Source organism: Strongylocentrotus purpuratus, unplaced genomic scaffold, assembly GCF_000002235.5.
Source record: "Strongylocentrotus purpuratus isolate Spur 01 unplaced genomic scaffold, Spur_5.0 spur5_scaffold_9, whole genome shotgun sequence".
Lineage (NCBI taxonomy): Eukaryota > Metazoa > Echinodermata > Echinoidea > Camarodonta > Strongylocentrotidae > Strongylocentrotus > Strongylocentrotus purpuratus.
The window spans coordinates 11,249,623-11,276,723 of NW_022145615.1; the positions used below are offsets into that span (position 1 = coordinate 11,249,623).

General features: G+C 36.4%; 2 protein-coding genes across 2 annotated transcripts in view; one reads left to right on the forward strand and one right to left on the reverse strand.

The window, feature by feature from the left end:
• The first annotated feature begins 3,540 nt into the window (after positions 1–3,540).
• LOC115920713 (neutral phospholipase A2 3-like) lies at positions 3,541–17,069 on the forward strand. Its single transcript, XM_030977207.1, has 4 exons — positions 3,541–3,673; positions 9,165–9,318; positions 10,497–10,654; positions 16,305–17,069. Exons 1-4 carry the CDS (start codon positions 3,625–3,627, stop codon positions 16,433–16,435), a joined length of 492 nt encoding a protein of 163 aa, XP_030833067.1. The 5' UTR covers positions 3,541–3,624; the 3' UTR covers positions 16,436–17,069.
• A 5,425-nt stretch (positions 17,070–22,494) lies between these two features.
• The window catches only part of LOC755081 (deleted in malignant brain tumors 1 protein-like), a 56,494-nt gene continuing 51,887 nt past the window's right edge, over positions 22,495–27,101 (reverse strand). Inside the window, exons 6-7 of the mRNA XM_030977105.1 lie at positions 26,777–27,100; positions 22,495–25,490 (exon numbers count right to left, since the gene is read on the reverse strand). Of these exons, the coding sequence (XP_030832965.1) occupies positions 25,078–25,490; positions 26,777–27,100 (737 nt within the window). The 3' untranslated portion in view covers positions 22,495–25,077. The remainder of the gene's footprint in view (positions 25,491–26,776; position 27,101) is intronic.

Sequence of the window (27,101 nt, forward strand, 5' to 3'; positions counted from 1 at the left end):
AGTCCCTAATATTGGGAGTGTGGAAAAAGAGAGAGAGAGAGATGGAGAGAGAGAGAGAGAGAGAGATGAACAAAATAATTTTAGGGGGGCGTTGTATTTGCTTTGACTGCATAATACTATTCAACCAAAACTGTATACATCAATCACATGAAAGAGAAAACGCAGATACAATGCCAATATAATATTGGTAAAGGCGGGTTACAATAGCAGCCCAATCCTCATTGTAATGCACTTAGCAGCTGCAGTGTGTTATTCACATTTCTGATTGAATCAAATTCTTACGGCATTATTACCCACATGTGAAATGTTCTCGTGTCTAATATTTTGGTAGAGATAAAAGTGAGTTCTGGTTAAAAAAAAGAAAATGAATTCTCACAGAATCAAACGAAACTTACACTGAATGTTCAAGATTACAAATAAATGTCATTTGCCAAACAATTTTGATAGAAAATGTATACTGGCTGAGTAATGAGCATAGTAGCCCCGACACCATTTGTGTAGTCCCATATACATCTTTCTGTGTACACTCTTTGTTACTTTACCGAGACTGTGCCTAATTTATTATGCTTTTGATGACTCCAGAACTTTGAAGTACACACCAGTACTTGTATGCTACATGATCAACTTTTTCTGATCCATTCCACACCTTTTCTTTCACAATGCATTCGGATGACCAGAACTCACTTTTATCTTTAAAGGGCAATCTGAACCTGTGAATGACTTGCTAGTAAAGCAAAGACAAACAGATTGGTGATATCTGATGAACATAACAAGCTAGGAATATTTATGTTAAAATTAACTTTGGGATGAGTTCTCGATCGGGTTGTCATGTGATCACATGTCATGGAGCCGTATGTTGATATAAATACCTAGTCACATCGACGGAATGATATCAATAATGATGATAATATTAATTATGATAATTTTAATTATGATAATAATATTCATACAAATGATTATAATAATATTCATTATAACATAAATAAAAATAATGAAAATATAAATAATAATAATGATATTTATATTAATAATTAAAATAACAATAATAATAAGATGATAACTAGTACATAGTTCGCTCCGAATACAATGTTTACAAAATACGTTATTCATAATATTTAATTTATTTAAAACAAGTACAAATTAAAAGGAATTATATGAAAAGGGGTGCAACTACTTGGGGAAGAGGTATGTTTTTTAGGAGTTTCTTGAATTGTTCTGTGGAATTAACTTATTTGCGTGAAGGATGGGATGTGGCTCCATTCTTTGGATGCAGTTACAGTAAATATGCGATCACCAGCTTGGCTACGAGTCTGTGGAATGGTAAGAAGAAAAGGGTCGCTAGAAGAGTGAAGATTAGGACGGGATAGGTTGTGAAATGTAAGACTATCTTTAATATATACTGGGCATTTGATTATGGAAGTCTTTAAAAACAAACAGTAGGATTTTGACGAGAATTCTTTCTCTTTTTTGGAAACCAATGCAGGTATTTTAGTAGAGGTTTGGGTCATGACGTCGATCGGCTCAATCTTATAATCTATGTTGCCGCGCTTCCCATGTACATTGGCAATAGATGTTGGACAAGAACACTGTTAAATAGACTTACATTTTTTTAAGTATAAAGGTTATCGAACCTATGTAAGAGTAACATTTCCATGAGAACGAAGATTATGACAGAACCAATAACAAGAAATTCCGTTTTATCTTCATTCAACTTCAGCATGTAACGGGTCATCCAGGCGCTTTACATGTCTGCCACAGAAGAGGTTAGGGTCTCCAGTGCACCATCTAGGCTGCAAGCCCTTTCGAATCACATGTTACATAGAGTTGTATATCATCGGCATAAGTATGTTAGACGACTTCATGGCGACGAGCAGTGCATCCAACAGGTAGAGTGTAGATTGTACAACCGACTGGACCAGTTCCATGCGGAAGGCCTGAGGGTTGAGAACAATCTCCCTTTTCTCCACTTTAATTGATCCAGTCTGCGAGATATGATTCAAGTCACCGAGCAAACTATCTGTCCTGAGCTATCTATACACAGAGTTTGATCAACCCGGTTTGAGTTAGACACAATATGGCGACTACTGCTTTGTTGGGCAACCACTAAACAAAAGAATAGGGACTTTTAGATTTGCACGTCAACAGTTTTGACTGCAACGTGTGACGTCATTTTAAGGCACAGCGCATGCGTTACGTCGTCTCAGTCGGCGATCGAGAATGCGTCAACCTCGATTTTCCTAAATCTAGTACAATATACACATACATACATATTGATATTTATATAGCGCCTTTACATGCTCAAGGTACTAGTATGCCGCGTGCGCATAACATATACAGTTCCTCAGGTAGACAAAGGAACATCCCTTCCCTGCTATGTAAAAATGTGTAGAACAGGTGTCACATGCATATTCACCTGTTCTATACATTTTTACATATTAATAGCAGTGAAGGGATGTTCTTTTGTTGAGGGTAGAATGAGGAACTGTATATTTTGTCCTCTTTCTTTGTCCGTGATGTTCATAGTGTTACTTCCTGCATGCATGTATATCGTCGAGTGCAATCTAAAAGATTTCTAATTGTAGTCAACAGTCAAGATAAATACGTTGACACGCATGAACAGTCGGCGTTCGTCGTGTTCTCGTCCACTCAATCTAAAAGTCCCTAATATACGCCATGTTGTGACCCAGTGAAACCAAGTTGCCTAAACTCTGTATATAGATGGCTCTGAATCTGTCCTTATGGCCCCCTCAAAAGGTCAGTTTTCTAGTATACAATGAGACTTCATATTCTGTTTGAGAAGATTAGTGTGGGTTTTGGGGTGCCTTTTGTGTGCTTCTAAGGAACCAGTTCTGTAGGAAAGAAGAACAGATAATCAGGTAAATGGAGTTCAAAGTACTTCACTGAAGTAGATCTACTCAAGTTTAAACTTCAATTATGTTCTGAAAACGTTCGTCATTGATTGGTGAAAGACAATATATAAAGACTGCTACGATATATTGTTACCGCAAGCATATCATATTTATTATCTCCTTACCATAACAAAAACCTCAGACAGAAAACACCTTTAGCCACACTTGATTCCCAGTTGATCAATGGTAAACCCCATTATTTCTAAGTTATTCCTTTGGTAATTGTATTGCTGTGGTGGTAGATATTATCTGTTCTTCCATCACAATCAAATTATATTTGCTGGTTTTGTGGGTACAGAATGATTAAAACTGTCTGGTTCAAGATTCTGTTTTTGATTGAACATCTGTCAAATCCGTTTCTTCAATTTTGTCAAATTGTAATTGTATTCATAATCGTAATGAGATGAAGCTACCTATGTGTTTTTACGTTGAGGCTGTTGACATGCCGCTGGGTACAGAATGATTAAAACTGTCTGGTTAAAGGTTCTGTTTTTGATTGAACATATGTAAAATCCGTTTCTTCAATTTTGTCAAATTGTAATTTTATTCATAATCGTAATAAGATAAAGCTACCTATGTGTTTTTACGTTGAGGCTGTTGAGAGGCCGCTGTCTATAAATATGACGCTACTCTGTCGCAGAAACGTCCAGTGCACCAGGACCAACAAGACGTTCGCCAAAATTCATCGGACATTTGATTCCTACAGAGCCCCATCATGTATTTCAGCATACTTGTCGTTGCGATGCTCATATCGTTTGCATCAGGTAAGAACTAACAGGAATAGAGTATAGACTTAAGTTAAAAGCAGCCAAATGGAGGTTGATCGCTCGCTTGATATTTTGGGAAGAGAGATCAGCTGCCTTGTGTACCCTACAACGGTAAACATATCAATATGACCGCAGCATCCCAGCGGGACCGAGAACGTAGGGTGGATTCGTTCTCTTGATGCAATACCTACCTGGTATCCAGGCTGCCACCGTCAGTTGCTGGCGATTGCCGACCACAACTGCACATCTTCTTGTTGTCTTTCTCCATTTGTTTCTATCCTGTGCTAATCTTTTGGCTTCTGAATATGTGAGACCTGTCCATTCTGTGATGTTATCAAACCACTGCTTTCTCTGTCTGCCTCTTTTTCTTTTTCCTTCTACTTGGCTTTCTAATATTTGTGCTGCTAAGGGACTCCCACTGCCACGCAGAATGTGTCCAAAGTAACCCATCTTGAGGCGGGCCAATTTGTCCAAGGAGATCTCTTTCTGCGTTTAGTTCTTGTAGAACACTGAGGTTATTTCTTTTGTCCTTCCAGCTGATTTTTAGCATTTTCCTCCAGAACCACATTTCTGCTGCCATGATGCGATTTTCATCGGCTTTGAGCAGTGTCCAGCTTTCAGCACCATAAAGCAAAGCACTCCAAACAAGGGTTTTGACCAGTTTTATTTTCATACCGATTAAGATGTTCCTGTCATTAGGTATCACAGCTAAAGTTTGAAAGTATCTACATTTCATTTCCCCTGCCAATTTCATTTTAGAGCACATGGAAAGAGGAGTTTTGATACCTCATTTGTCAAATTTGAATAAGTACTTTTGAAAATACGGCCACTTACATAAGAGACGAAATGGTCAAATTTTGCGTAATTAGGCTATAACTGACAATTAGCCATTTTCAAGGTGACATAATTTTGTAATTAATTGATTAATCACCTTTTTTTTCAAAAAATCTGTTCTCTGTATGATTTCCTACATGCCTATTTTTTTTCAGGTTCTTTAGACAAATATTTGTTTTCGTGGAATTTTTCAAATAATTAAATGAAGCCCAATTTGATGCGTGTGACAAATGGCTATTTTTGCGTCGCCGGAACAAGTTTTCATAGGTTTTGAAACATGGCTAGATTTAAGAGTGTCTATGAAGTGGGGCTGAATTTCGACATATCTGGGGTATGTATATAGCTTAATTATTTCTGTAAGTTTGGACCATCAAATCCATTTAAATTAATTTTAAATGGCATTTGAAAAAGGCTCTAAACTCTTAAAACTTCATATTTTAAAGCACCCTTAAGCTTTTTTTTGTGTTTTCAAGTCTGCCTAAATTGAAAACCGTTAATGGTAGGGGAATGAATTTTGGCACATCAATAGAAAGTATGGCAGTGGCGGATCCAGGGGAGGGGGGGGGGGCACAGGGGGCACGTACCCCCCCCCCGGCCCAAAAAAATATGTTACAATCAGCCATAAATTCCCCCAAAATGTACTAAAAACAGAGACGTGCCCCCCCCCCAACGGAGAAAAATGAAAAATTTCTTGACCCCCCCCCCAAAAAAAGTGCCCTCTTATCCCCCCCCCCCCCGCTTATTCAGCGGTTGGCTGAGTCGTTACGATTTTTTTTTAGACCAAAAAAAAATGTCCTCTTACCCCCCCCCCCCCCCCACCCACCCTCCCTCCCCCCTAGGCCTACCTAACTTATTTACTATATAAACAAATATAATAACAAATCCCTTTTAATTGAAATTCATAAATTGAATCCACGATCTTAAATTTAAGAACTCTGGGAAAACAATAAATGCCCTTTAAATCCTTGGCGTGGGTTCGCAATCACAACATGAGAATAGAGACACCAGTATGGGCGGTGCACGGCCGCCGAGCTATCACCGAGTGTGTGTGTGTGTGTGTCGTTGGGTTTTCATACAGACGTGCTCAATCAGATATGATTACTGAAAAGACACTGCCTGAATTTAATTGGAATTTAATAATTATTATCCAAAGATCAGAAAAGCCGTCATTACAGTTATTTGATGTAGATTGAAACACAAAAAAAAAAAAAAATTCTGACAAAATTTGATTAAATTTTCGCTCTATAAATTGACAAAGATTACACAAGTTTGTTCTTGAATTTCTTAAAAAGTCACTTTGAAATTCAAAGTTCACTCGCATGACGTGTGAGAAAAATTGCGAGTGGAAAAACACAAACATGTATTATTGGTCTTGTGATCGCTTTAAAATCTGTTTTATTTAGGTTATGATAGCATAATAATTCCGTCGAAATATATATGTATTTACTAATTTGTTCGCCAAATGCTGCAAATCCTGCCTCAGTTTCGATATTTGAAGCCTCAGATTCATGCTCCGTTTCGGATCTTGATGGGACGGCAAGCGGCGGGTGCGGTGATGCGACACGTGGCCGCCACGTTGCCCGTCGGGTCCGCGTGCGAAGCTGGGGGCTTGCTCGCTGTAGTCCCTCTCGCTCAGTGCGTATTATACACAGAGTACAGCTGTACTAACCGGATTCGCGCTCTAGCGCCATCTAGCGGTCATTCTTAATATTTACATGATCGTATTCTCCAGTAAATTCTCTTTCTTCTCGTATCAAAATTGAATTAAAAGTATGTTTTTCTGATATAGAAAAATTGTTTCAAACTTTTCACTCTGATTTTTCACGATCTTTTTGAAACATACCCCCATCAGTTTTTATATGAAAATAAAGCTTAAGATGTGCTCTTTCCAACCAGTGGATTTTTAAAACTCAAAGACGGCGTTCAAGCGAATTGAGCTAAAACTAGGGATACAAATCGGCCGTCAAAAAAAAATGGCGACAAACGAAGTGAGACCGTACGAATTAGAGGGTAAATCTCAAGCAACTGTGTCGTAAGTAATTAATGGATATTGATGAAAATGACATGACATGAAAGACAGAATCCTGAGCTTTCGAGAGACATATAATTTTATAATATTTATTTTTTCCATGATATGAAAATCTTCCTTCACAAAGAGAGAATTTGCGTGGTTGAGCTCTGTGTGTCCCCACTCAACGCAGCTCTTCTGTGATACCTACTGTCATTCCAAAGTACATGCAGGTCAACCATTCTCTTCTTCGCTATAGCTATTCTGATCTTTATTTCGCTGGTACAGCTAGCATCGCTGTTCTTTGTAGATCCAAGATATTTGAAGCTTTCCACATCTTTGACTGTTTCCCCGTCGATCCGGATGCTACGATCGGTATCTGAGGTTTTACCAGCAACTAGAAGTTTGGTCTTTTTACCATTTAAATGCAAGTTGAGTTTCTTGCCGGCATCGTTTACTGCAAGTGTGAGACTTTCAAATCCATCTTTGGAAGATTCGATGAGTGCTGTGTCGTCAGCATATCTGAGATTTGAGATGTTTTTGCCACCAAATTTAATGCCACAGTGCGCTATATATGCTGCCCTCATCCCACTTTCTGTGTATGTGACGAAGAGGTATGGTGATAAGATACAGCCCTGTCTTGCACCTTTTCATATCTCAAACTCTTCAGTGTCTTCACCATCCCAGCGGATTCTAGCTCTTTGGTTTACAAAGAGAGATTGGATTAAAGTGACAAGGTGTTTTGGGAAGCCCGTATCTAAGAAGATGGAGAAAAGTTTGTTGTGGCTTACAGAATCAAACGCCTTTGAATAGTCTATGAACATAATATAAGCTTGTTGATCCATGGCAATCACATTCTCAAATAAAACTTGCAAACATACAAGCATGTCTCTGGTCCCTCTGCCTTTTCTGTAGGCAGCCTGGTCTTCTGGTTGCTCTTGTCCTAACTTTTGTTTTATTCTGTTAACAATTATCACGAGTAAGATTTTGCTGGTGTGACTGATAAGGGCAATAGTCCTGTAGTTTGAGCACAGTTTTTGATCCCCAGATTTAAACAGAACAACAAATTCCAGTATCTTCCATTCATCTGGCCGATGGCAAGAAGTCCAAATGCTTGCACACAATTTGTGGAGAAATTTGATACCATATGGTCCTGTATAGCTTTCACCAGTTCGGCTGGTATTCCATCAATTCCTGGTGACTTTCCTGCTCTGAGCTTTTTCACCGCATGTTCAACTTCTGAAAGAAGTGACACTGGTTCTTGTTCCATTACAGGGACCTTCTCTTCTTTATGTGGACTCTCATCAATTGGTCTTTTGAAAAGCTCAGTTCCATATTCTTTTCAGCGATCCATTATGTTTTTCCTCTGATCTAAAATGATGCCGTTCTTGTCTTTTATACATGATTGTTGTGTCTCTCTGGGGTTGGTCTTGACTGATTAGATAGCTGAGTACATTTCTTTGGCCTTACCAGCTATGTTGAAACCGTTCACTTTGCTACATCTTTCTTCCAACCAATATGCTTTATCCTTCCTTTTCTTTCTTCCAACCAATATGCTTTATCCTTCCTTATCTTTCTTTGGATTTCTGATCTTAGATTCTTGTACCTTTCTTCCTTGACTTTTGTAACTTTATCCTGTCTTAATTTGCTCTTTTCTGTGAAAACTTCATTACTAATCCAGGGCTTCTTAGCACGTCTTGTTGCTTTACCAAGGGTTACATCAGAAGATTCTTTAAGTACTGTTTCATAGACTGTCCATATCGTCTCTGATAAAGATTCTTTGTTAGGTTCTATTTTAGAGAGATTCTTCTTGAATTTGGTTTCTGATGAGTTCAAGAAAGACTGTAGAGTTTTGGCGTCTTCAAGTGATTTTACAATTATTCTTCTTGATTTTGATATCTTGCTGACTTTAGACAGTTTGATTTGCTTCTTTGCGACTAGCAGTATATGGTCCGTATCACAGTCTGCTCCTGGGAAAGCTTTGGCATCTTTGATACTTGACTTCCACCTGCGCCTGATCTTGATGCAATAGGTTCAATCAAAACTTACAAGCGTATAGCACCCTAACTTGAGAACCGTTAGGTTTAGGAATGACCAATATTTAAAAAAAATAGTAAAACATTCTGTCACATGCACTGCTCCTATAAATCGGTATATAAGACCACATGTGCATGTAGCAGTATAGTCTGGTTCTACCGTATGAGCTATTTCTCTTGCATCTTAATATATAACTATTATTATCATTATAATCATTTCTTTAAATAAATTATTATCATTATCACTTTTATTATTGTAATTATTATCTGTATAACCTTATCGTCATCATTATCATTATTTGTATCATCAATAATGTTTTTGATTATTATTAATATTGTTATTATCATTCAAATTATCTGTATTTTTTTTTAATTGTTATTGTCATCTTTATTACTATTATTATAACCTCATTATCATCATTATCATTAATCGTATCATTAAGAATGCTATTGATCATTATTAATATTGTTATTTTTATCATAATTATTATCATTAAAATTATCTTTCTTATTATTAATCATCATTATTGTTGTTGTACACATAATCATTACTATCATAGTTATTTGACTTACAATCATCATTTTAATTATCAATATGTTTATGCGGCAGGCAATCCAGCGGATAAGCAGGTTGATGAAGGCTCCGTTTTTAATTTCGGCGAAATGTCATCCTGTGCTACTAATTCATACAGTTCTAGATACGACGGATATGGTTGCTTCTGCGGATTAGGAGGTCACGGCACCCCAGTAGACAATTTGGATGTGTAAGTGCCTCTCCCTTTTCAGTAAAATTGTTTGATTGTCATTCTTATAGATATTGTTGTATTCATTGTACTATTACTTACAACAGAATAGCAAATGAATCAACTCAAGGACTATTATAATAGCTCATTGTTTTACGTATGAAAACCATGTTTTGATTGTGCGCTAATTTCAAAGGGTGACGGACGATGTTATATCTTGTTCGAAAAGTATTTCTGTTTTCATTGTTTAGTACCTGTAATAGTGTAGTAATTTGTATTTTAATGTACCTCTTTATTGTCTCATTATAGTAACTGCATTTGTTACAGCCCAAGAGATCGACATTTTCGGTCTCGAAGACCTTCTGGCTTCTGATAACATATTGAATGTTCACTAGACCACACCCATGTTATGTAAATTGTACTACCTTCTTCATGTATTTACTCGTTATATCGGTCTTGAGGTCCACCAGTTACGTTGCTGTTGGCCTCGTGAGCCAATTAATTATATCATTACAAATTTTTATTTTCAGTTTTCTTTATGGATAACTGGTTTTCTTATAAAACTGAAGATATGGCGTACATATTCAATACTGAATGAACGCCATTAAACTATTACTAACAACAACAACAACTCGTGGGCCGTCGGACTCATATACCTTTTTGGTCTACTAAGATGACCCCACCCCTTCACAAGCCTCGTGTTTTAATGGGAATGTATCCCCCTTCTTACTATTGTTAACATCAATATTACGGTCATTTTATACAATGAGGACAATTAATGTGTTTTGTAACTGAACCTTCATCTGATCACGTCGTTTGCCTTACGATATATTTTTGATATGCCATCTTGAACATGTATAGATGAATGAATCTATCGTATCAAATAAAAGCAAAGTCTTCTCTTTTTGTATTCATTCATTAATTACAATGCCCCAACATGTCATTGATACACTATTAGCTAAAAATGTATTTTGTATAGTATACACTCTAGGAATAAATTATTCTAGAAGGTTCTTGACTTTGCACAGTGGGTTAACAATATACCATGCTCCTTCGAGCAATACTTTTAAGTTCTGCAAGTATTCCGAAACGACGCAAATGAGCTGTTCGTAGCTCAATGGTTTTCTTTTTAATAATTTCTTTCAGTTATATTCATCCATTTAGGCATTTTTTGTTTTTGATTCTCTTTGTCTCACAAGATGCTGTCAGGTGCATGACAACTGCTACGGTGATGTGGAAGCGGCTAACGGGGGACCCTGCCCCCAGGGCACCAACATATATACCCTAGGATACACTTACGAGTGTAGAGCACCCTGGAGTTGGTTCTATAAAGCCGAAGAGCTTACCATCACCTGCGGTAAGTCTTGCGAACTCAGTTCCATTTATTTTGCTTTTTTTTGTCGTTGCTTATTTAGGGTCCCAATACCAGTAATATGTCAAATGTATTCATACTTCACGAATGCTATCAAATCAATTAAAATAATATCAAATCAAATCAGATTATATATCAACATCATTACATTATCTTTTCATTCATAGAAAAACGACACAAAATTGAACAAAAGACGAATAAATCGATTAATTTATTCATTGATTAAAAAAAGTAATTTGTTTATTGAAGTGGCAAAAGTTTATTTTTATCGGGGCAAGCTAAAACTTTTATCCATTTCATAAATTCTCATAATATTTATTTTTTATTTATGCCAAACTTATATCAAACTTTGAGGCGGACTTACCCTTCAATATCTCGAGATTATTGATATCATGGTATGTACGTTGTAATAAGGTGTGTGGGTTGTGCGTGCGCATGCATATGTGTGTTTGTGAGTGTGCGTGTGCGTGTGTGTGTGTGTGTGTTTATGAGTGTGTATTTGCATGTGTGTATGTGCGTATGAGCAAGTGTATGTGCGTAATGGGGAGAGATAGATGGACAGGGCGGGGTGGTTCCAAGTATGATGGGGGATGGGGTGGTCTGGGGGTCCTCAGGGGTGGGGTTGGATAGATGAGTGATAGATAGACGTATGAGATTGTTTTATATATATATATATATATATATATATATACATATAATGCAATTTCTTTTCTAGAGTTTGTTGAATGGAAGCACAACAAATAATATTCAAAACAAAACTATCGATCAGATATGACTAAGTACATGTACTTCTCAACCCAGGTGATGTAAATGGGTATTGTATTGTATTGTATTGTATTTATTCAGACAAGCATGTCTAGGGATGCAGAAAAGGGTTTGAAAAACCCGTACAAGTCTGCATCCCTGATAAAAAGCAAAGTTCACAAATATTATTATTGCATAACATAGTTACAACAAAAAAATGATATCAAACACGATAATACATCAAATAATTATATACACAATGTAGTTTAGAGCGAAAATAAATACATAAAATATTATTGATTGCAAAACAGCATTATTGAATATACAAATGATTGGGTATTTCAGGGATCAAAATGCTATATAAAAAATGTTGCAGCATGATCTAAGGTAAAAATTAAAATATAGTTGATATTGCGCGAATTTGGATGTAATTGTATAAAAATGTAAAAACAAATTGTTATTGCGGAGTTTAAAAAGTTAAATATGTAAGCAACTTTTTAATGATATTTTGAAAGTTGAAAGAGATGGACTATTAATAACATTACTTGGGAGCATGTTCCACTCATTGGCAGTTCTTATATAAAAAGAGTTTTTGAAATAATCTGTTTTTGCAAATGGTACGTACATTTTCATATTATGATCATTACGCCCAATTCTGTGAGCACGTATAATTTTTTCAATCGGACCAACATTTACCATATTATTTATTATTTTATAAAACATGACTAATCTGTGGTACTTGCGTCTTTCTTCTAATTTTGCAAAACTTGATTTTTCTAATAGTTCATGGTAACTTGTTTCCCAGTCTCTAAACATCATTCTTAAATATCGTTTTTGGACACGTTCAATAATATTTATATGTGAAACTCTATAGGGGTCCCATGCAATACAACAATATTCTAGACATGGACGTATAAGAGAGTCATATAAGGTTTTAAACACAGAACGTGGGCAATTAAGAAAATTTCTTTTGATTATAGCTACAATCTTACTACACTTTGCGTATGTTTCGTTACAATGAGAATTAAAATTAAGGGTATCATTTATAGTAATGCCCAAATACTTTTCTGACTTAGTGTTAATTAATTTATGTCCACCCAATTTATATTCATACTGTGGTTTAGAGGACTTTCTTGACATTTGCATTATCTTACATTTGTTTACATTGAAATCAAGTAGCCATGAATTTGCCCACTTATCTAAATTTTCTAAATCCTTTTGTAAAAGTTTGCAATCTTCAATAGAGTGGATAGGCCTATATAAAATACAATCATCTGCGTAAAGTCTTATAGTTGAATCAATATTATAGGAAATGTCGTTTATGAAACATAAAAATATGATTGGACCTAAAATTGTCCCTTGTGGTACACCTGATTTTACGTCTACCCAATTAGAGTATTCACCATTGAGGACGACTCGTTGTGAACGATTTTTCAAAAAATTCATGATCCATTTTAAATTTAAATTTTGAATACCATACATTTTTAACTTTCGTTCTAATAAATTGTGCGACACGCTATCGAACGCTTTAGCAAAATCTAAATATGCTATGTCAACACTATAGCCGGAGTTCATCCAACTACTCCAGTCGTGAATAGCTTCAATCAATTGAGTCTCGCATGACCGCTTTTCGCGAAAACCATGCTGGTTATCACATAAGACATTGTGTAGATTAAAATGATCAACAAGATGTTTACAAACAAGTTTTTCGAGTAGTTTACAAGTAATTGAAGTAAGTGATATTGGGCGATAATTACCCGGGTCTTCTTTGTTACCTTTCTTAAGAAGGGGCGACACGTTTGCTCTTCGCCAGTCAATTGGTAACTCTCCTTTAGAAAGTGACATATTGAACAATTGACAAAGCGAGGGTGCAAGCTGCTCCGCCCCTTCTTTCAATACACGGGGAGATAATCCATCAGGACCTTGAGCCTTATTAACGTCAATGCTTTTGAGCAACTTACATACGTCAGCGACACAACAATGAATATCACTCATGGCAGGAACATCATTTCTTTCTTCACATGGTGGAAAATGACCATCATTAGTGTCTTTAGATACAGACTCAAATTGTTTGTTTAGAGTATCTACTTTTTCTTTATCGTCAGTAAAAGTAATTCCATTTACCTTCAGGAACGGAATCGGGTTTTGCACTTTTTTCTTTGATTTAACAAAATTCCAAAATCTTTTGGGGTTACTTTTGATGTCCTCACAGAGGTTGTTTTGCAAATAATCTTTATATTTTAGCTTAATAAGTCTTTTGGTGTCTCGTCTTATTTTACGAAATTTATTCCAGTCGGATTGTAAATTCGATTTTGTAGCTTTTTCGAAAAATTTCCTTCGTTTCCGAAACAGTCTCTTAACGTCTTTATCTATCCACGGAACGTGATATTTTCTTGTTACTTTTCTATGAGGTACGTTCTTATCTACAACATTAAGTATAATGTTTTTCCAAGATTGCCATGATGATTCTAAGTCCTCTTTTACAAGTGATTCCGTTAATGGTGCGTTTTCTAAATCATTTCTAAATTTGTTAAAATCTGCTTTTGAATAAGAATAAGTCATTCTGGGTTTGCAACCTTTTCCCTTTAATGTACAATTAATAATAAAAACAATAGCCTCATGGTCGCTTATACCGGGAATAATATTCACATTACTAACAATGGATGGATCAGATGTAAATAAAAGATCTAATATGCTACTGGTGGTATCAGTGATCCTTGTAGTTTGCGATATGTGTTGATATAAAAAATTGTTCTCGATGATCGTAAGTATATTTTGTGTTAAATCAGTATTATCTATTTCTACAATATGTCCGTCTTGCCACTTTAATTTAGGAAGATTGAAATCACCGGTTAGAATAACATTTCTAGCCTTCTTACCATGATTTGATAATATCGACATAGATTTATTAAGCTCTTTAATCACATCTAAACTACTGCTCGGTGGTCTATAAAACACACCTACAAACAAAGATTTATTTTCGTGACATATTACTTCACACCAAAGGATCTCACAATCTGTTTCCAGGTCTGGTCTAGGTGTCACAGACAAATGGGTTTTGTAGGCAATAAGAAGGCCACCGCCATGCCGATTTCTATCTTTTCTTATAACGATATACGTTTGTGGAAATATTTCATTAGATAAAATATCCTTACTTAAATGCGTCTCCGTACATACAAATATATCAGGATTTTCAATTTTGATAATTGTTTGAATTTCTTCAATCTTATTAACAACACTTTTTGCATTTAAGGAGATACATTTCAAACTTTTCAAACTTTTAGGTGTGTGAGAACTGTTTTGCGTGTGATATATTACGTCACTTTCATTCAATTTAGGTTTACGTAATATATCCCCTTTGTTTTGATTCACAGTACATGAAACAGTGTATGAATTTATGAGTTTACAATTGTCTACATAAGGCAGTTCTTCAATAGGTGAGTGACATGCTCCAGTACAATCTATCTGGGCACTCTCTTCTTGGCCTGTGTGCTAATAGTAGAACGGACATATTTTTGCCTTGTGTCCGTATTGCATGCAGTAACGGCATTGGAGTTGCATTCCGTGTCGACATGCTCGGGCTCTGTGGTTCTCTTTTCCACAATTTTCACATCCTAACATGTATAAATCGCCGTATAGAGAGGATGTGGGAGGGTTCACTAGAGCAGATGCGTAGGAGGCTCTTTGGCGCGAATTGAATAGAGCACGTTGTTGGTCATAAATGTAGTCTCTTGGAGGTTCCTGGTTCAACATACTGTGTGATAGTTGCTGTGAATTGATGGGAGGGTACTGGTTTCGGTATTGTTGGTTGAAAGGAGTGGATGGGGGCTGGGATTGGGCATTTCGGTAGAAAGGGGAGTTGGGGAAGTTGCGGCGGTGCTGATCGGGTGGTGGGGCAGTTGTCTGCTGGTAACGTTGCTGAGTGAGTGGTGGGCCTGACGGGTTCGGTAGCGAGGCCGGATGTTGACGGTTTCGTGCTTGCATGGGTTGGAAGTTCTGGTAGGGGGCTGGAGGAGGTTGTCGAGGTGCTCGAGTGGTATCTGATGCTACCGGTGTTGGGAGTGAGGGATGCTGACGGCTGCGTGGTTGGGGGTTCTGGTCGACTGGCCGTGTTCGGGTGGTTCCAGGTGGTGTGGGTTGGTCAGATCGGCTGCTTGACGAGGTTGATTGAGATGTTTTCAATGTAGCTGTGTTCTTCTGCTGAGGTGATGGGTGTGACGGCGGAGTGTCTAACAAAGCATCGATCACATGCTGCACTTTCTTTAACTCCATGGATAATTGGTCTAATCTAAGTGGCATGCACTTACATTTCATGCAGATTGTCTCGCTGTCGTGACATTTTAAATCACATATTTGACATTGGCTTGCATCTCTATTGTCATTAGATGAGGGCACTTGACTGACAATAGATTCGTCCTCTTTGTCTGTCTCACTCGGTACTTCTACGTTCCGGGTCAGAACAAAATGGCTGCATATGAACGGGTTTAGGAGTGGATATATGCGGATGAGATTGTCTTTTATATGTTCATTATCTAAGTCTACGTCTGAATGAATTAATACCTGGAAGGAATTAATTCCTTAAAATGGTAGAGCGCCGTATTGGCAACAAGGCTAAGACCGGGGTAAAAATCTCCAAAATTTGTTAAGCCCCCCCCCCCCCCCTTGAGCATCCCTTCGGGTGGATATGTGCGCATTATAAATGTTGTTATTATTATTATTCTTGGATCAACCTTTAAAGTTACCATGCGAAAGACGTTATTCGGTTTCGAAACTTGGTCCTATCAGGGTCAGCTTGTAGACGAAGAAAGCTAGATACCTCACCATAAAATGCACATTGCCGATAGACCAACCACCATCTCCTAAATGTTATAAATCATTTTCTTATTTTCAGATGCTGAAGCCAATGACGGATGTGCGCAAGCATTGTGTGAGTGTGACAAGACGGCATCCCTGTGCTTCGCGGCGAACGAATATAATGATGAGTACGCCAGCTACGACAAGGAGAACATGTGTACAGCCTAAATAATCGACGGGGTAGACTATTCATTGCGCACAACATTCACATTAGCAGCCCTATAGGGCTGAATTACAATAGAAAATACGGAAAGGCTATAAGATATGCATGGCAAAGAATAGATCAGCAAACTATATAATTTTGTCAGTAAAGCATCAATGACGTTATTACGAATATTTTCTTTGGGAATAAGAAAAAAAAGTAGGAAATTGAATGTAGAAAAGCTAGAACAATATATTTTCATTCTCAAGATTGAATCTTTAGTTTTAGAGAGAGCAAACCAACATAAATATACATCATTATAGTTTATTAAAAAGAGAAATCGTCATCTTATAAATCATTTATTTTCTTTTTTACGGGTTAACAATGATTTCGACAGTTAAGTGTATTACAGTATTCTTACATTACTACTTTAGCACTAGTTATCTGATTATATGGAATTCGTATTTGAAAGATATCGAACTTTAGAATAAAGATAGAACGATTTTAAATTATAAGAGGATACATGTGACATTTTCTTGATGGAATTCGCATGAAATTTGAAATGAGTATGATCAAATATTACTTTATTGGGTAAAGTTCACTCCACTAATTACAGTTTACTTGCATAATAATGATCACACCGAACGATTACTCCTAAGGTTAAAGAAAGTGAAAGCATGGGGTACGACAAAAGAAGATTGTTGATCGAACTGAAATTGTGTTTTTCGAGATTTCGTCGATTTTGTGCAATAAAGTGAATTATACTCTCAATTCAAAAAATTGTGCAGTTTGATTATTGTACTAAGAAATTAAGTATGCGTAATCGAGATCAGCATTGTAATGATCTATACATTTCTTACCATGTGATGGCAGTCAATGAATATTTAATCAGTCATATTGGATGAAGTCGTTTCATTTGAAATTGAAAACTTTTTTCTCAAATAAATCAGCCTTTATTCCGATTATACTACACAAGTTTTAAGAGCAAGGATAGGTCTAGGTCCCGTTGCTCATGTGCTAAATGTGCTTAATATCTAAATGATGAATTTTTACATTTTCGGGATCGATTAGGATGAATGATGGTGGGGTGTGATGGAGTGAGAGATTGGGAGGGTGTGCGCGTGTGTATTCAGGTGTGCTGTAATGTACCTAATACAACTGACGCATTGGCTATGTGATTTTGCTTGCATGTCTGGTGTGTTGCAGCCAGAAACGAGAGAAAGATGGAAACAGAAAGAGACACAGACACACAGATGTACAGAGAGACTGTGGTTGGCATATAGTGGGAAAGAATTAATACTGTATTAGTAGGGAGAGAGAAGTACACGCAAACTAAACTAGAGTTGTCGAAGCATAAGTTTTGAACCATAATGCATGGCCCTACAGAGGAATTTTTCCTGTTGGGGGCCGGGGGGAAATGCAATAAATTTTTGACAATTTATTGCATTTTCTTCGTTTTGGGGGATTTGTGGAAGGGGCCGCGTACCCTAGCAAACACTGCGTACAATCATGATTCAGGGGCTAAGCAATGGCCTCATTACTGTGAGGCCCCAGGATAAAAATCGTGTCGGTCAGCTATATATTAGTGCCCTTTTGTGAGGCATTAATCCTCATTACTGTCAATTATGATGTAAGGACGTAAGTTCCCTAGCTTATTAGCATAGAAGCACACATATGATTTAGCAGTCACGCAAAACAAACACTCGCAAATTAATATTCAATAAAATCTGAGAATGTATGCCATTATCTAGATATTAGAAATAAATAATTTTTTAAGGTCCTTCCCTAAAACTGGAGTAAAAATAATTATTCCACCTTTATGACCAACAGTGTATAAAGTTTAGATTTACTGACACAAGAATGGAACTTGAGTATTCCTGGAAATTGGATTCCTAAGTGTTAAACGTATTGCAAGAACATGTATTTAAGTGTTTTCATTTGTTGTATTTTTGCAGGAATTATCCCACACAGTTGTTAAATCTCATTTTACTTTCTAATGATTTGTGTTTAAAATGTAAATGTTCAAAATCTAAATGTTACGAGAAAAGGAAATGAAATACTTGTCCTTTATCTCTTTGTTATCTTCTTTTTTTCCCAAATCATCCATGTATATAAATTCGATTTATTTTATGTCTGATGTGCAATATATTGAAGGTTCCATTATTATTATTGTTAATTAATTCCTTGAACTAATTTGTAACCGTTTCTATATTGATGTACATGTATTTTTAATTTCTCCTTATTTCTTTGAGCTTTGTAATCTTTGTTTGTATCAGTATCCTAACTGTTTTAACATGGAATTTTGACAAAACCGAAATGAATGAATAGAAAAAAAATGAATGAAATCCACGACAGCGTCACAATAAAGGAACCAACATGTTTGTATGCGAAACTTATCTTACCATATTTTTATGCAATATTCTACATGTACCTTTTACTAAATTGGCCCAAATACAAAATGTTCTGCATTTTATCTACAATGTATAATTTGTATAATCTGTTTAAATCATTGGAACATCTATTTGACTTTATAATTCCTGGATTTGGTTTCTGTTGTTGTCCCTGTTATTGAAGAAAACACCACAACTATACCTTACCCATCTGGCTATGCATTTTCCAACCAAAACATTTAATTCTTTTGAATATCAAATATGTATTGCTATTCATGTATTGTATAAGTTTAATATATCATTTTATTGCAAATATGGTAATACAATTCGAATTTCTGTATATGTACCAAGCAATTTGCCAAGGTCGTTGAAGCATAATTATATATCATTTGTACAAAAGAATTCCAATTTTACTACCATAATGCTACCATGCATAATGTTTTACGTGTAATTTTACTTTGTCACTGATGTATACCTTGTAAAAAAAACTGCAATTCGGCTCTCGGGCCGCGAATGTTTTTTAATGAAATAAACCATTTTAAATAAATAAAAAAACATGAGTTAACCGGATGTCTCCTTTGTTTCATCATTGAATTGCAACAACGTGTTTAAGCTAGAATTAAGCTTATTCCATCACACCTGAATAACGGAAACATTAACTATGAACTAAAATTATATCAATAAAATACAAGTATATAAACAAATTTCGACTAATTAGATTATGTAGGTCTACTTATTACCAATGCCTTTACATTGGAAATACAGACGTACCAGTATAGAAGTGTTGTTGCCGTTCAACTGGTTGGAAGTTTTACCAAATGGTTCTAATGGCTCAGCTAGAATTGAATTCTAACTGGCCTGGATCAACTGGATCCTTAAGCCCATTTCAATTTCCAGGGTTACCAGTTGGCATTAACTGGTTCAGTTGCAACTAGCTTTCTCTTCTGGGATGTTTGCACCCCCCACCCCCTCTAATCCCAAACTGCTTCCGGCGCGCCTGGACGTAATTATGGAAGAAGCGGGATTAGAACGTCATTATTTTGGTTTATTTATTGTGTAACAATTGCGTAATTATTGGATTGAACGCGGGTAACAGTAACATATTTGCTCTTTGACGTAAATTTCACGTGAATGAAGAACATGATTCATCTCAAGTCAGCCTCGTAATATTCATGTGAATTTCACGCAGATATTTTGACTAAAACTATCACTAACGCTTCACGTGTTTCTGTGACGCGATAATTTCGTTTATGAAGATGTATTTTCATAACCAAACAAACATGGGAGTATTAGGTTTACAAACCATGATATCCAAGGTAGGGATAATCACAGGCGCGTACACAGGGGGGGGGGGGGGGGGTTGGGGGTTGGGGGGTTTAACCCCCCCCCCCTTTGGTACTTTTCTGTATGTAAACCCCCCATAACCCCCTGAACCCCCCCCCCCCCCTTGGATTTTTTTTGTTTTGTTTTTTTTTTTTATTTATAAAAAAAAATAGGTATATTCCCATGGCTGACCTAAAAAAACTGACTTTACCCCCCCCCCCCCCCCAACGGAGCAAAATGTCAAATTTTTGAATTTCGAGACCAAAAAAAGAAAAAGAAAGTGTCCTCTTACCCCCCCCCCCCCTCCTTCTTATTAAAGATGTTACGTCACCATTCAGTCACTAGCAAAAGATTGCAATTTTGATTAATGGAATATTTAATTGTGTCCCTAGTAAATCCTTCCGTCTTTCAGTACGGTAAAATGACACACTTACAATTAAAAAAGTAATTTGATTGATTTTGGCGAAAATTAGGATGAACATAGCATGGGAATAAATTAGGGATATTTTTCCTAGTCATTTTGTAACTTCAAGCTATAATTAAAATTCTGCTCGTTCAATTATAAAGCCATGAGTGAAATACTGTACGGCCATCCTTATGGTTCAAGGCATGGTCACGCAGAGGATTTTTTTCTGTTGGGGATCGGGGGAAATGCAATGAATTATTGATAATTTATTGCATTTTCTTTGTGTTTTTTATTTTATTTATGGGGGCTGCTCCCTACCCTGGCCCCTGCTTCGTGCAGTCATGATTTAGTGGCAAAGCCATGCATGAAGTCTTTCGGCTATGGCTGATTGTCAACGAAACGGAGTTAAGTCTTTTATTAAGTCTGATTGTTGTTACGGCGGGCAGCCAGTGAAAATGAATTCGTTTTAATGAAATTATGGAAATGAAAGCACTACTTTAGGCACACAGAACTTTGTTACTCCTACCTCTTTTTTCCTGATTGAGGTGTCATATGAAATGGCAGACATTGAACTTTCTAGAAATGTGGTTTTCTTTTTTAAAAATTCAGATACCGTCCGCCAAATGACTTTTTGGTTCCCTTGTTCCCTCTCCTCAAATTAATTTTAATCAGTCATGCGTGAAATATGCATTATACGAGTAGCATTAAATCAAAAGAGGGGATCTAAGCTTAAAAATATGTGTCATTTATTAATTATAATTGTGATTAAATTATGATAAAACATCGATGATTCTCGGTTTTGTTTTTTCTGGGACGCACTGTATATATAATTTTTGAGATATATATATATATATATATACATACTCTTAACAATTGATATAAAATACATTGGAAGTTTAATTTATCTCCATTACCGGTTTCAGTTTATTTGATCAGATAGTGAATTAAAAAATTAAAACATACAAATTAGTGCACTAAACTATACACAAATAATGCGTACGAGCGCATTGCGTAAAATGGCGTATTTTGACATAGATTACATCATAGTCAAAATCATGTAAGGTCAATCTTCATCTCCATTTTCATTTTATTATAATGTGTATTTTGTTAAAGAAGAAATAAACACACAGAACAATTTGGTTGTTTTGAGAGATTTATTGCATTTTTGCCAATCAATCTACAAGATTCCCCACCAAAGTGTATGAGAAAGGCATGAAGTAAGAATAAAGTACAGTTTCTCAGCAAGACATGGGCATTGCTATTTTCTTGATTGTATGACGTACTATGCGGAGTATTTTATAAACAAAATGTATTCACATTATGCATGCTTCCCTTCCATGTGTTTGTGGTTTTGAAGCATTTCATTCACCTGCTATAATTACCCTTTGTACTCCAATTGCCAGAACGCAAATTTTATAAATAAGTTGGTGTTGTTCTGAGGTGAAGGTTTCGCATAAATGAAATTGATTTTTCAAATAAATGATTTACAATGTATTGTTACCTTAAAATATATTTTCATCAAATTAATTTTTACTTTCTCGGCTATGGTTTTCCCTCATTGAAAAGTAAAGGTTTTGTAATTGAATTAAAAATTCTTTCAATTTAAGCTTGGTGCATGATACATGTACAACTCCAACTGGTACGTCACATTTTCAAGTAAATGGCTGCGCCCATGTCAGGCATAATATAATGCCAAGATATCTCATTCAGGCACGTACGCAGGGGGGGGGGGGATGAACCCCCCCCCCCCCTTTGGGTTTTTTATGTGTGCGAACCCCCCTAAAAAACCCAAACCCCTCCCCCTTGTTTTGTTTGTTTGTTTATTTTTTTAATTATAAACAAATCAAAAAAAATATTCCCATGGTTGACCTAAAAAAGATGACCTTACCCCCCCCCCCCCCCAACGGAGAAAAATGTCAAATTTTCAAATTTCGAGACCAAAAAAATAAAAAATAATTTTCTTTGGTATATCTTATGTTTCGTTTTATTTTATTTTCCCACATTATAAAAAGGCATCACATCAAACTCTAGATTCTACTATTACAATTTAATTTCTGGATGAGCATAAAAAGTTATCTTTTAATTCGAACTTATTGTTAAAAATGCATACAGTAATCGCATCATTCGAATTTTTTGTTCTTACTTCTCATTACTGTTAAACAAGATTTTACACTGTTGATCGATAGTATTTGAAATATTTACATTATTGGGATCGTATGAAGATAGTAATTACAAACAGCATATCTTCTTTTCGATTTTCTTTTTTTTTTTTTTGCCTTTATTTTTGTCCTCTATTTTACGTCCTCTTTTGTATATCTACTTTAATGCGATTTTCCGGATATTTCCGAAGCATAAGCATGGATTCCAATTCTTTAGATTTTCTTTCATCTCTCACTTCCTCGTTCCATTGAATTGTACAAATTCTTCTAGCCAGATAATATGTTATATTTATTTTGGAGTGGCGTGGATAGTAGCAGACAAGATACAAATGTTGAACAGTGTCAGTTATTTATTATGTACCTCCGTCTCCAATTTCATATTTAGGTTCAAATGCAGATTCTGCAGAATATCGCAAATACTCTCCATACCTTTTTTTTCCATATGAGAAAATCAATCATCGAGGTATCATAACCAATGTTTTTCCACTTATAATCCACCTTCGAAATATAAAAGAAAAGTATATACATATTTGTTTTCCTGATTTATCCATTGGTTCGATTAAGCATACGACTTTTTATTGTTTGTATGTTCCTTAAACATCTTTGTGGTCTATAAATACATCTTTAATTAAGAATAATTGAATAAAGCGCGGGGGGGGTGCATTTTTAATTAGTGGTAGCAAAACTAGAACACTGAGATGGTTTATTCTTTGAGTAAATAAATTCATGAAACTTTATGTAAATTTAACGTTATGAATCATCAGCTGCTATATGAAATTATGATTAGTATAATAATTCTTATGATAGTAAAAAAAAGATGACAATTTATATTTTTATTAATCACTCTGTTCAAATGAGGCATGTATTAGAACCACACATATTGTTATATACATCTTAAGACAATCATGGTCGGTGAGATTCGTAACACACACACACACAAACACATCACGCACACGCTATCGTCGTACGTCATATTGTAGATTTTCTAGACTTATTATACATCACTGAATACAATAAAAGTATCGATTTCTTGATTGAATTACACATTAAACTTATTATGTAACGTATACCATCACCTCTCATACTTAAACATGAGTCTGTCCATCTATTCTATAGTAACATGATCATGATGAACCAAGCCAAAGCAGCAGTATATCCTACGAATTACGTTCATATGAAAAGAGATAGTGTAGCATTTCAGGCCAATAACATTATTCAATATTGAAGAGCTGACACAAATTACTTCATTACGACAGTAATATGTTCAAGATTCATCTTTGAATTCCCATTATTCCACTTATTATAGCTTAAAACGTCTAAGAAACTAACCCTTTTTGTTGCAAGTGTATTAAAAAAAAGAGAGAGTTCATATTTCAGTTATTTTATATCGTTGCCCATGTATCAACATTTTTGTTTTCGCTTCGTTTTGTTTTTTCCTTTGATTGTTAGTAATATTTTTTTTTTTTACAGATTAAGAATGACATTTTATGCTTTAGCAGATGAAAATAGTTCCAAGGCAAAGGAAATGACGAACGCAGACTCGTCATTTGACTGCCAATGTAAAGTTAATTTGAATTGTATACTTCGTTATATGATAACATTTTCAGATCAATTGCATCAGTGCGGTAGGGATACTCCAGGAATAGATTGTTTGTGGATAATCCCCCCCCCCCGTTCCTCCAAAAGATATATAGATTGAAGCCACTCTTTGAAAAATTACTCAACTAATAGACTTTAGGCTTATTAACAAGAATCGTTTCAAGTATCTGCGTTATTGCTCATTTTATACCTCTTTGAGGGATACCTAAACATAAGAAAGGCCGGATAATTGTGGTGCTCTCTGTGACGTAGTGGCGCGGGCAACTTTCCAATCTGTTCCAACATAAATATCAGTGTTTAAAATTTCAATGTTTCAAAAATGCATGAATCAAAAGTGTGTTTTTTTTTCTTTCTCTATGGAGGACTTATAATAATATTCTATCATACTATTTTCTGTAGTGCCCAAAGTAAGAAGGCACTTGGGAGAAAAACTGAAATTAATGATATTTTTGTACGCGGCAAACGAGAGAGTTATCCGCGACGACGTGCACTGACCAAACTGCCAATTTGAAATTTATATAGACTTAGTGATGTCATATTAAAAAACTCCGAACTTCCTTATCATTGTTCCCATTTTTTGCAAACGTTTGTCAATTTCTTTATCCTATTTTCTGCTTTTATACAAAAGATGTCAATACGAAGGTTGGATTGCCTCTTAAGATTCTACGCCATGATTCATGAAAGCTCGCGGCGGGAAAAAGAATAATCCTCGAACATATCGCGGCGCACGTCTGGGGTGATTCTATACGCTCCATCTTATTCCTTTTAAGGTCTAACATAATTATGCTGTGTTAATTCGGTGGTGGCAGAGGATCGGATTGTCCACCCTGTAAGGCGTAATATGAGGGAGGACCTGGTAAGGAGTCGGTTTGAGATGCTGGAGGATAGGGATTCGGTGGTTGTTGCGGTAGGGAGTCGGTTTCAGTTGCTGGAGGATAGGGATTCGGTGGTTGTTGCGGCATCGGTGGCTCAGTGGGCACGGATATCATGCCATTTGAAGTGGGAGCCGCAGGGGTGTTATTAGCGGCAGGATGAGAACTAATGGTACTGAGAGGGACCTGAACCGATGACGTAGGTATGACGACCGGCTTACGCTGACTACAGGTATAACATACAACTACGAGAGCAAACAGTGTCAGCAAGGACAAAGACACACCAACAAAAGACATGATGCCCACGACACGTGAAGAGGGAGCGGGTGAACCTGCAGCACAAAAAATGGATTATAAAGAAAAGAACATAGAAATATGAATTTCCTCATTTCAGTATAGATGGAATTCACTTTTATATACACAGAAATTCAAAAGTTCATCCTCCCCAATTAGATTTATATTTGTGTAGGAATTGCAACACAAAAAGGGTGTTATATATGTGGTCGACAAATATTTTTAGGTTTGTTTAAATGCTAATATTTTCTTGCCTAAATAGAGTGCTGCTCAGTTACTGAGAGTTCTTCTCGTTTTGATGTTTTACACCATGGCTAAGAGCAAATCTGGACAGGGTATTCTACTTCAGATTTTCAGGTAAATGCTCAAGCTATTGCCTTTCGAGAGACTGAAGAAGAAAAAAACAGTCAGGAGATAGCCAAATCCCTGGGCAGAAGTGTACGATGGGTTGGGAAATGGAGGCAGCGACACAAGCATGGTGATTCTCTTGATGACAAACCCAGATCAGAGCGGAGTTCCAGGGTCAACGAACTAATCTGCAAGGCTAAGGTCAACAGGTACCAGGCCTGCAGCAGACAATGAAAAATCTTGGAAATGTTTCGAAAGCCAAGGTACGGTGTATCCGGTTCTACAAACGATTGAAACTTCCACGATTCACCAATTTACAGAGAGACACGAGCTTGGCCTTCTCTAGCGAGTATCCTCTGTACCTGTTTCCCATCTCTCTCAAAGGCGCTTTCTACGTCAAGGTATCACAATTAATGCACAGTTCAATTTATAAACAACATCTTGCAGCAGACATTGCTCCATATCCTGGGTAGAAAGCAATTAATCAGAACCCGTTACACCAAGGAAATGGTTAACAAGCAGCCTGACATGGTGTTGTTCACGATGGTGCACCTGGTCATACTTCTCTAGTGACTAAGCGGTAGAGTGCCGAATGTCGACCACCTTCCAGGATTCTTGAATAAGAAGGAATGGATACCCACCTCTCTAGACTTGACCCTGATCAAGCACTGTTGGAGAATCCCGAAAAGGCAGGTTCTAATGCGTAGTCTACCTGAACCATCATGAAACAGCTCATCTCCAATGCAACAAAGAAGTGTTACAAAATAGAATTATCTGGTAGAGATATCTATGCCTGAAATACTTGAGGCTGTTGTGAAGAAAATTGTAGAACAAACTTGCTTTTGAAATAATTGGATCTGCACCCGCAACTCCTATCATGAAAAATGAGAATCATCAGATAATGGCTATTAAAAAAAGCATGTATGCATTTTAATTTCCAGCTATTGTATGTAGTTAACGCTCTTGACAGACTTACGACATTGCACTCCGGCATCTTCAGAATGATCACAGTCTTCATTGCCCCATCCTTGATGACTACAGTACTTCAACCGTGTTTCATATCCCGTACAGGTGACTTCATCAAGGAATATCGGGTCAGATCCTCTTCCGTATGTACCACCACTCTGAGCTACACCAACATCACCTGAGTATCCAAGCTGTCGACAAACTACCCTCGCGTCAGAGTCACTCCAACTGTCATCACATACTGTTCCCCATTGACCTTCATGGAAGATCTCAACCCTGCCTTCATCTAAACTGTACCCATCAACCAGGCGGACGTCTCCTTCCAAATCATTGTC